The sequence below is a fragment of the Mycetomoellerius zeteki genome, unplaced genomic scaffold (assembly GCF_001594055.1).
Source record: "Mycetomoellerius zeteki isolate Tzet28-1 unplaced genomic scaffold, Tzet1.0 scaffold222, whole genome shotgun sequence".
NCBI lineage: Eukaryota > Metazoa > Arthropoda > Insecta > Hymenoptera > Formicidae > Mycetomoellerius > Mycetomoellerius zeteki.
In genome coordinates, this window is record NW_017257195.1 from 183,866 (window position 1) to 196,100 (window position 12,235).

Consider the following 12,235-nt stretch of genomic DNA (forward strand, 5'->3'; position numbering starts at 1 on the left):
TAAACGTGCCGCTAGTATTTTGTATATCCTTTTATTTCAAAAGATTATTCCAGTTATTATAAGAGAATTTTCTATAGAGAAATCTATTTTTGATCGTAGCTCATGTGTCCTCATTTTTATAGATAAATACGTGTCATAAATACACGCACCTGATTAATGTAAGATTAACGTAAGATTTTTTGCTTAGAGGAAATGCTAAGAGGAATTCCCCGCTTATCGGCAGAATATTTTTTTTTGGGTGATACATTGCTAAAAATTTTCCATAAACGATACAACAATTGGCCGATACTTGCGTAAAACATACAAGTTGGATCGTGCAACTATCTTCAAATTCTTGTGCTGACCGTTGTAAATGCGCATTCACACCCCAATAGAAGCACGCGCGTGCTGCACCACGCAGGTGGACGGGATCCTCTCGTAATGTCCCGCGCAACATAATGTCGTGTGCCGAGCATAAAGATCCGATCCTATACGTGTCCGAGTTACATACCGTGCCACATGATCGTACATCACTTTAACTACTTCCTGGCTTGGTACAATTCTGCCGGCTCACGCGGCCGCGAAGGACGGTGCTCATCTTTTCCGAGAAATCCCGACGTATTAGAAAACCAAGACGCAAACTATACAATGCGTCGATGTCTAGTTAGAAGAAACCTAGATATATTGACATATAGTATATCTCTCGAGTTACCTCCTAATAATCATCAACGTTAAAAGAGAGTCAGAGTCATACGTATTATTTGTATGGTATCGCAATGAAGTTAAGGAATTTTTACGGAGTATTGCGATCTTCGTCTTTTATGCTTATAACAAAGATTTTTTAACAGAAACATATATTTTTGGTGACCCTAAAGGCATATAGATTCTTCAAACCTACTAGTTTTTTTATTATTAATTTTAGAAAAAGTTTTACAATTTTCAATTATATAAAAAATTGCAACTTGAACTTATATATATAGCATAAGTACAGCTTGATATAATTAACTTACAGTGATGCGCAACTTGCGGCCTATCTGTGAACTTTTTCCGGTTCGTCGATTCATAATCAAAGATATAATATAATTACATTTTCTATTTATTACAAGTAAAATATATGTAACCCGAAAGACTTACCTAAAAATGATCCCCTGAAAATAATCCTTAAATAAAGTTGCACGTCACTGGTTTAGAACAAAAACTGTGAAATTATTTCATATCATAAAATTATTTCAAATCATAACAAAAATTAGAAGAATATCCCAGGACCATCAGGATTCATACATTCCTTACAGGCAAAGAAAGAATTCTAGTTAATAAGGAAAGTATATTTATAATCACAAAGAAAGTTTACAATTAGATATGTAATGTTAATGTTAATTCAGTACATTATATATAAATCGCTGATTTAATAAAGCCACAAAAAGTAAATAAACGTCTCTTCCTTGCTTTTTTCTTTATTAATTTGGTTTAAAAATGTTATTTGTATAGTTGTTCGCATCATTTGGTGTAGGAAAGTCTTCAATGTGAGCTTCCAGCAGGTGAGCACGAAGTTCTTTGGCAAAATTCGTACAGAATGGAACCGTCTTTTTTTCTTTTTCCTTTTTGCAAAATTCGCATTCGTAGATTGTTTTACCCGGATGTAGATTCGTCGATAGTATGTGCTTCCGAAGATTTTCCTATGAACATAAAAATTATCCATAATCTAAACAAAAACTATTAATCAGATCTTTTTAAAATTAAAAAATCAAAAACAATTAATTAGATCAATCCAAGTAGCACAGCAGCACTTGCAAAGTGATAAAAATAAGCGCTTATATGCGCTTTTTTAGCACTTTCTTAACGCTTTGTAATCGCTGTGTGCTACTTGGGAATTAAGTAGGCTAGATGTCCCGTAACGGAGACTGCTGATAATCGGTAAAAATCTCACTGTTTTTAGTTTTTAGCGGTCGCATAATTAATAATAACCAATCAATAATCGATATTCCCATAGTCTAACGGCTTTTATTAGACGAATCGAGCACGTTTTACGAGCACGTTGTTCGATCGTTTACGCAGCTCTCTGATTCTCATCGAGCTCGACCGAACAAGTCTACCTGCCGTTCGGGCGTCGCTATTAAAATTTCATTCGAGCTGATTCAAGCTCGAAGTTTACGCACGCGCGCGCACGTACATGCAAAAGGATCTTTTACCACGATCGAGCGGGCCTCACGCCAAGTCGAGTCTCGAATCGAGTTCGCATTTGTTGGATGCATCTGGATACACACTGTGGATATACTCCTTACTGGTGTGCGAGGAATCGGCTCGCTGCAAAACCGGACGCACACGTTTCATTGGTTACGCCGTTGGCGCGTTTAAAGGCGCTTTACCCTCTCCGGGCTAAGTAGCCGGCCGTAGTCGTAAACATCTTCCTACCAGGCGGGCTTATACGAGCCGCTGATGGCAACGCGCGGCAACATCAAATTTAATTTCCCATAAGTAAATCTTTCCGCGGGCACCGCTCCGTGACGGGCGTGTAGATTAAGCCTCGTTCACACCGCCGTGGGCGGTCGCGCGGATCGGCGAAGCGGACGCGCGTTGTCACGCAAATCTAGCATGAGGCCGATTTCGTTGGGCCGATTGATTCGAATTGCCACAAATTTAATTTCTCTTCCTCCTCTATGTATCAAGAAACTGCACTATCATAGACCGTCTGAAACGGAAAGACGTACGGTGTGTATTTACGATCGTCGTCGAGAGTGGATGGTGATTTTACGAGCCTAATAATTTTCGGGTACTCACAGAAGCAGCAAGAAGATGTTAGAGAAAGATGTTAGAAGTAAGAGGATATTAGAAGAAATGTATTCTGTTCTTTAATATATTACACTTGGCGAAGAGCCTGAAGTTGAATATCTGAAGTTCTAACATTTCTACCACCACGTATTAAAGCCAGAATTTATCGAGTGATAAACAATAAACAAGTTTCTCTAATTCTACTCAAAATAAATTGTGTAACGAGAAAGTTAATCTTCTGTATCTCTCTAAAACTTTTTGCAGTACTTGATACATCTGCACCTCATGCAAGTCATACGAATACTTCAAACTTTTCGCATTTTTTACACTATCGCCGATATTAGTTCTTTTCTATAAGATAAAAAGAAACACGGCCAATTATAATTCCAAAACAAAAAGTTTAAGTATAAAAATATTTATTTATGTATATGATTTTTTGAAAATGTGTCACAACTTTTGATAGAGATACGTCTACATCAAGATACCACGGGCTACGTTCGTACTTCTGAGTATCATTTTGTCCTTGTTGTTTACCGAATGTTAAGCAAGGATAAAATGATACTCGAAGGTACTCGGATAGTGTTTTCGAACGCAGCCCAAGGAGATTGAGTGAACATGCGGCAGTCTCTGCTGCATGTTTAGACACGTTTTACGCGTGTCTCGAGTGTTTTGTTTTTAACGTAGACTCGGTTAGTGTACTTACCCCTACAATCTACTAGCCCCGGTCTCCTCTGTACACTTTGAAAAGGCAAGCAGGAAAAACACACGCGTGGTGACGCAAGATATCGAATCGTAAAAAGATCTCATTTTATTAGAGCTTACATGTGACAAATTGTATCTATATTCAAGCAGATTCAAATAAATTAGATTAATTGAACTTACAAAAAAAATACGTTGTATTTACCACGTAAACGATTAAAACAGGAATATCTAATGAGTTAGTTCAGCGAAACAAAAATTAATATAAATACATATGTCATAAATAAACATAATTACATCGTTTATAATTCGAAATCTTTACCTTCTTTCAAATCTTCATCATTAACTCATAAATAATAAAATTATTTTTAATTCTTGTCGTGAGATATTCGATTTATTATTTTAATATTCATATACTGCAGATCATAGTCCATCGTGATGAAATAAAACATGCGACTTTTCAACAACTCTCGGCGACCGATGTGAAAAGCAGAATGTAAGTGTCGGATTCGATGTTAACTGGTATCGGCTTGAGGAAACTTACCACCCTCGACGAAAGTTTTCCAAGTGCCGCCGGTAGCGAGTCGATGGCGAGGGTTAGGGGGATGGTTTCGAAGCGAGAGCAGAAGCGTTGGTCGACAAAAAGAGGCTAACCAAGGTAAATCATAGCGCCGAGGGAAGTGAGAAGGAAGAGAAAAGAAAACGTGTAATCTCATAGATGCAAGGTGAGTTTCGCGATCCTCTATGTGGGAGAGTTTCCTCGTTAAGTGCGCTATTCGCACGCGTCCCTACCTTATTAAAGTACCGTGCAAACAGCTATCGTCAAGCTCGATACTACTCGCAATCGGGATACATCATTTTCAACGGATTACGTTCTTTTGTCATTGGTCGCGCGAACGTCGTCGGCCATTTAACGATGCTTTGAAGTGGCTAATTAGACGACGACTGCATCCCGTAGATATAGTGCCTCATGAAATTAATCCAATATACAGTGAATGTAAAACTACTCGTACAAGAAAAATTTTTATAAAAAGGCTTATTTATGGATAATAAATATATTGATTATAGTAATTTATTAACAATGAATTCTAATATAAACAAAATAGCTTTGCGAAAAAATAACTGTTTATAATCTTAGCCTAGAAGCTAAAAAAATGACGTTAAACGTTCTATTTTTAATATCAAGAATAAGATAAATTAAAAAGTTTTAATAATTTAAAAAAAATAAGAAAAATTAAAAAACATCATACGTTGGCTTATATTTGAAACAATCAGTTTCTTAATCTCAAATCAATATTTTTTTTCTGAAAAATTAAAAATTTAATAATTAAAACTATAAAATATAATAACGCTATTTATAAAAAATGCAAAGTTGTGTTGTGTATTGGAAAAAAAGAGGTTTTTTTAATGAGAATTAATTTAATAATCTTTCTAAAAAGAATTATTGGTTAACATCGAAGCAGGAATTATTTTTAATTCTTCGATTTCTACTTACAAATTAGAAATGTATCAACATGTAAGACTCAGTCATTTTTCAGACCGAGGACGAATAACCGATCGATGCGTTGGCAAACGCGAATGAGAACCACTGGAATGAGTTTATGTCGCTATATCAAAGAGACACGGAGACCTCGTATGCGAGTCGCATCCCGACTCAAGCATCAAAGGGCATTAGCATACCGGCCGCGCGGTATGACTGGGCCGTGCGTGCGTGTGGGCATCCAGTGGGCACAATTAACTCGTTATCTTATCGCGCCTCGCCGGCGCGACGGCAGAGGCGGCGGCGCAGTCCAAACGTTAAGGTTGTACTCTGCTTAATTTACGCCACGGAGCCCGGCACCGGCAGGACAAAAATTGGACCGCGTCGGAATCGCGGGGTGCGAGTCAACCGGGGAGAGAGCCGCCACCGCGACATGAAGGCGAGCGAAGACTTTGAATCCCGATGACGATCGTGTTGCGAGAACGCGTGTGCGTGTGCGTGCGGTAGGTCTTTCGAACACAAATGCACGCACATAATGCACAAATAACACGCGGTGCTACTGGTTTTAGTTGTACATAATATGCGAATGTTTCATGACCTTCATCTTTAAAAAATAACGCCATTAAAAAATCTGGTCTTAAGATACAGAAACTAAGATAAATCTAAATAAGATAAAGCTTGTACTTCTCTGTTCGCTCAATAGTTTAAACTTAACTTACATCAATAATATAAAAAATAAATAACAGATTAAGCTGAGAGTAATGACTAGGTAATTAATGTGCAAAAAATTTCTAGTAAAAAATATATTTACTTCATAGCTATATTTATCAAAAAATCGTATATTATTCTTTCAGTCACCTTTAATCTGTTCTTTATTATTTAAATTTCAAGGGTCCTTTATAATTTTTTATTATATAAAAAATAGTTTTATTCGGCGATAATAATAACTTACCAAAGTATTACTGGCGTAGGAACAATGTCGACACTTGTATGGTTTGACACCTGTATGCAGTCGCACGTGTCTCCGCAGATTCGAACCGAGTTTCGTCTTAAAATTGCAGCCTTTATAAGTGCAGGAATGGATTTGAACCTTCTCGGTGTTCGCGGAATCTTCGTGCCGTATTCTGTGCCTATGGAGAATGAATACAATCATTTAAAAACGGAGCAATGTCAGCAATAATCGGCGATCGTAAAATCTTCTGATGAACACGATTCTCATGGAAGCGATCGTTATACGTTTTCCTTCCGTTAATTAGATCCTCTCGATGTTGAATCAGTGACGCACGCAATTAAAGCATAATGATACGGATTTACGTATCCGATATGCACGATTATTGCCATTAAATGAAAATTCCCATTGGAATTGTGCGGAGGCAAAATTTATTGGGGCCAATCGAAGCGTTTTATGAAAGTCTGATTAACGCCCGAGTGCTAATACCGGTCAACGCAGCTATTAACGCCAGATAAACTTTCTACGCCGAAGTGAGGTCGATACCAAGTATCTAATCTCGGAAATATATCTGCTGGGACATCATACCGGTGTCATACATAAAGTAGTTACCGCGATAGCCGCGAAGAGGAGTAAGTACGAGTTTGTCATCAAGAAGACAGCGTGCAACAAGGAGGCAGAAGTAATACCTTCTGCAATATTTCCAGTAGCGGAAATATTATCAACATCGCATGCGATCAGCCGATTTATAACGGCAAATCTGTCAGCCATACTTTAAAATCAACGATTGTAACTAACGACTAATTGAGCGCATAATAGTGATTTATGCTCTATGTATATCCCCTGTAGCGCGATATCGATTCTCTCAAGCATGCAAGAGAGTTTCGTAGCATGATTAAAGAAAGTAACGGAATGTCAATAATTAAAGTTCTTGCATGACACATTCGAGTTCAATTCTAGCACAGGAGGATTGTAGAAAACTGAGATGAAATACTTTATTTATGTCCATTTCTATCAATGTAGATTAACTTCAATTTTGCTTTAGTTTATTTTTGTTTTTTTCTGAGCAATAGAAAAAGGATAAATTAAACCGAGATTAAGTTAATCTACATATACATTGATAGAAATGAACATTAAACGTATCGAAAATAACAGGATCGTGTTAATTTATTTATTATGTCTTTTATAATTATTAAGTCTTTCACAACGCTTTGCAAGTCTCGCGCATCCCCTCACTCTCTCTCCTCTGACATCTGGAACGAAGATATCTTATGTATCCAGGGCGCGACAGCATGCAGAAATATTATATATATTTTTTCGTTGTAAAAGAGGGGCAGAGATCGTATCAGAAGTGTGTGTCCTCTACATCGTTCTCTCCTTCATCTCCTCCTCCTCTTCTGTGCTTCGCGAAGTTCATCGTCGCAGTCGCGGCCCGGTGATTATGAACGATGCGATATGCGTGCGCGATATTACGAGGGAGCCGTTGGCCGCGGCTACGTGTATATCAGGTTCGAGATGCGTGACACGTTTAATTAAAATCCCGCGTGATTTACTCTGTTGGGCTCATGGGCGACAGGGAGGAACGGGGTGAGAAAGGTGAAAGAGAGACGGAAAGAGAGAGGGAGAGAGAAAGAGAGAGGGAGGGAGGGGGGGAGAGAGAGAGAGAAAACGAACAAAGGGGGGAACCGATATGAGTGGACGTAGAATATACGCGGAAGAGGAGCGTCGGTGGAGGAGAGTCCGCGCGACACACTCTGCGGCTGCGTTGAGTTCGACTCACGTAGTAAGTACTCAATTCGAGATGAAATATCGCGGTGACCATCGGCCATGCGCGGACGATCATAACGGGTTGCCCGCACTTAACCGGCTGCCGCACGCAACTTCCGCTTTCGCGGTCCTCCACCTCGATCTTTCTCTCGCCACTGCGCTATTTCTCCTCTCGTTCGTTCTCTCGATTTCCTCTCCCCTATCCGCAACATTCGTATTTCCTTGAGAGCCGTCTCTCGTGGGGTGAAGAAAAAAAACGCAATGTCAAACGAGGAGAAATTTATTAGGAGCGCTTCCCGCGCCACAATAGCCTTAATAAGGCTTAATTTAAATACGCACACCTCTCTCTCTCTCTCTCTCTCTCTCTCTCTCGATTCCGTACCATTACTAGAAGAGCGACACGATCGTTTTTTTAAACGCGCTTTAAAACATCATCTTTTAAAAAATGTTTAACTGCGGCACCCCTTCCAAAAAATAGAGGAAAATTATTGACCATCCCAATATTAACACATCACATAATCATCGTAATTTATGTAAAATAAAAAAAATGTCTTTTTTATATTTTCAACAAAAAGCTAACGCAGTAACAAAAAAATGAATGAATCATAAATTTGTTTTTTGTATTAACAATCAAGTGCTATGTCGTTTGCATCAATTTGATTCGATAAGATTAGAGTGACGAAAGCTAAATATAAAGATGCTATAATTATGAGACATTTATATTCATTTTAATTATTCTGTTTAATTACTCTGCATTTTACGTCTTTAAAAATGTCTCTATGTGTGTACGCGGTACGTATGCGGCATAGATAGATAGTAAAAATGAATAGGATGAAAATACTTGGTGTCTGAATGAATCATCGAGTCGCGAATTAATTCAGATACAGATCCCGTCGTCCGTGCCTTAAAATAACTGGAGAATAAATCTAGGAGGTAGAGATAAAAGGCGGTACGAAAATTGCCGTCGTATCGAGGCCATGCGCCGCGCGCACAGAGATGTAATCGGATTTTCGATAAATTACTCTTCAAATTATATCCTCCCCATTGTCTCTATCAATAATCCGCGAAGATTGATTCTTTCCACTGTCCGCGTCCTCGCAATTATTATGCGAGGCGGCGCGCGACGCGAGTACTTGCGTCCTCGCAATTAATTCTCCGCTTCCTCGAAGGCATCGATCATACATACGCGAGCCGTGAGCCGCGCGATTAATGGCACAGGAATGCGTCGTTCTCGACGGGGACCTCGATTAAAATTAATGTCAATAATATCGGCAGTCCGAGAAGTCGTGCTGCCAGCCCTCTGTACGAGACGAAGCCATGTGGATCGTACGCGGACTGAATTGTTAAAAAGACCCTTGCATCCTGAAGGCTGCTTCACCTTACTCCATTTCAGTTGAGATCGCTAACGAATTCAAGTACATCGGACGCCCGTAACATTTAGACGTAATAATTGTTATAGCCATTGACGTTGCGTTTGACACGTGGCGATGAAAATGTTATTATACATACGCGCACATCGAATATCTCTACCACGTTAATGCTCATAATTTCCACACACTGAAAGAAAAATGTTTGATATCTATATAATAATAATTACATAGAAAAATAATTATGATTAGGAACTCCATTTTCATAGTTATTATAATGTTAGTATAAATAATAATTATATTTGTAGTTCTACATACCAAAAAATATATAGTTGGCACGATTATAGTAATCATTTTTTACCCCAACTGTATATTTTTTTGTATATAGAACTATAAATATTATTATTATTACTGACTCATAGCAGTGATAACTGTAAAATTGATGTTCCTAATTATTTTATTATGCAATTATAGTCACAAAACTTTTTTTCTCAATGCATATTTGGCCATTTATAATTTATAGCATCATCCGTTTCTTACCTTGGAAAAACCTGTATCTTTTTATACGCATTTAAAACGTTTAATAACACAGTATAATTTAAAAAATGGCTGATATTAAAATACAAATGGAAAGTTAAAAAAGGCCAAATAAACGAGCAAAAACAGACGTCAAATTAATAAAACATATGTATATTTAATAAAATTAAACAAGCGCGGAACGTTTCAGCTTAACAAAGCCTTCCCAGCCGACAAAAATATTTAAATAATCAAATACAATTATTGAAACAATAAAAAAAAGTTCTCGTATAAAACATGATGTCGTGAAAAACACGTAACATGCAACAAAATGACATAAATAAATTAAGTAAATTACAAAAAATTTGCTCGGGTTTGCTCATTTATTTCAGCCTTTTAAATCTAACAATATAATCTATCCAATAGAACTCAGATAAACTAAAGTGTAAACAATAAATTTAAATTCAGTATCTCGCTTACCTGCGCAATTGGGTTTTCGTTTTAGCCGCGTAAGAGCAATCAGGGCATGAATACTGCTTCTCAATGTTGTCATGGACCAACCTTCGATGGGTCTTGAGCTCGGTTGCAGTACGAAGAATCGTTGGACAACCCGGAAGGCCACACTTGTACTTCTTACCAGCGTGTCGCAGCATGTGCTGTCGAAGGGCATGTCTACAATACATAACATGCATTACTGTAGAAGATACTGTATTTCCCGAGTTACACGACAGCTTCATGTCATACATCGGACATATTTTTCAAATATGTAAGTTCTCATTATTTATTAAAAATTTATATATATGACATTATAGATAAAAAAAAACGTCTAAAATTACACGTCTGCAGTTAAGGAAACTTGTATAAATTAAAAAAAGTCACGAGAAAAACGCGATCTCATTCAAAAATCTCATCTCATATTGTCAGCATTTTTTATACATTTCTATCATTTACTATCTCTATGCTTTTTATGTTTATTTGTTCTCCTAGAGTCATAATTTCTTCATAAAATAACTATCCCTATATATACTTTAACGATAATTTTGTTTGTTAATGGGTCCACCAAGTGCGCACCACACGTCCTGGAAACGTGTCGCCGAAGATTTGCGCGATTTTTGAAATACCTATCGGTCGCAGCGTGTCAGGAATAATGATTTTGCGGTGGCGAGAGAACGCCCCTTCGTGCTTTCGTTAGATTCAACCCGTAATAAGACAGCACAATGGTCGCGCGTGTGCTCGGTACAGGGACCATCGGTCGGTTCGCACGCCGTACGATCCGATCGCAGCTGTTGCATCTTATATCAGCCCGCTGCCGCCGGCGATGCAGAGCAGAGCGGAGAGAAAAAGAGAGAGGAGAGGAGAATTGCGGAGCGCAGCGCGCGCACCGCACTTTAAATAGTTCCTGCCAGGAGGTGACGATCTATACGGTTAGTGAACTTGCCGTGTTGCGCTAAGTGAGTCAACAAGACGTATTGAGGCCGGATCTCTAGGTTCTGTACACGTTTGCCGCGTGCCTCGCCCGCCGTGCGCGGAATTCCCCATCCTTTAACCGCAAGTGAGATACGAGTGCAATACGGCTGCTTTATAATTAGATGGAAACGAACATTCCGCTCCCCGCGTTCGAGAGCAACTTGAATTAGCGGAAACCGAGAGCCAGGCGAGCTCGTAAATGCGATAAACACGTGGCGGTACTTTTAATCAACGGCCGGCTCGCGATCGCGACGGTACACACATGTGCGTCAATCTGCTTGACCACTTGACGAACTTTAAATCTAATGCATGTTATTAATGTAAATTATTACCGTATCCTATGTAATAAACTTCGAGAAAGTTAACTTATCATTTTTTACAGAAAAAAAGCTTCATGTATACTTTCTGATAAGGAATCCGATAGCAGCAGGATAATTTCCTTATTTCAATATACGGAGATATTTAGAATTATATAGCTATTAATATACAGCGTAATTTATAATGATTTAATGTATCTTGATCGTAACACGAGTTCTGCAAAGGACCGAGAAAAAGGGAAAGCCACACCGGACGAAGACCGGCATGCATCTTTGCAGAAATCTAACGCGTTCATCGACATTATCAAAATCTGTAGCAAATTTCCGAATGTAGCGCCATTTTTCCGTATATATCTCTGATAATATTCTTCATCGTCTGAGACATCCGTTGATGGATCTCGACGCGGCTAGAGATCCTATAACTGAGTCTGACCACGAGCGATTTTATCGAGAGAGAATACGCCTATAACCTTACGAAAGAGGATACTCTCTTATAACTTTAATTAATTTATTGAGTAAAATAGTATAAGTTAGAAAATTTAATTTTAATTTAATTTAATTTATTGTGTTTTTAAAGAATTACAGTCATAGTATGCCAAGTTTAATAAGTTTACAAATGGTGAGGCACCAGTAAAACTGCTGTTACAACGTACGCCCCCCAGAAAACGAAACAAATTATGAAAATATAATGGTACATAGCTTGTCTAAAATAAAAGTTTAAATATGGCCAATTATAGGTTATGTTTAAATAGTCACTTGTCCATGGATCGTTGCTGAGCGCTCATTTATACTCACTTATACTCACAGATGACTATCTAAACGTAGTCCGTAGTTGTCCATATTTAAATTTTTATATCTTAGAGAATAAAAATTTACAAGTAATTTTAAAAATTAATTTTAAAATTTACAATAACTTTTTTACTCA

General features: G+C 38.0%; 1 protein-coding gene across 1 annotated transcript in view; it reads right to left on the reverse strand.

The window, feature by feature from the left end:
• Nucleotides 1–1,426: 1,426 nt before the first annotated feature.
• LOC108723059 (zinc finger protein 808) overlaps nucleotides 1,427–12,235 on the reverse strand; it is a 35,291-nt gene continuing 24,482 nt past the window's right edge. The window contains exons 6-8 of the mRNA XM_018448530.1: nucleotides 10,007–10,198; nucleotides 5,880–6,057; nucleotides 1,427–1,655 (exon numbers count right to left, since the gene is read on the reverse strand). Coding sequence (XP_018304032.1) covers nucleotides 1,437–1,655; nucleotides 5,880–6,057; nucleotides 10,007–10,198 — 589 coding nt within the window. The 3' untranslated portion in view covers nucleotides 1,427–1,436. The remainder of the gene's footprint in view (nucleotides 1,656–5,879; nucleotides 6,058–10,006; nucleotides 10,199–12,235) is intronic.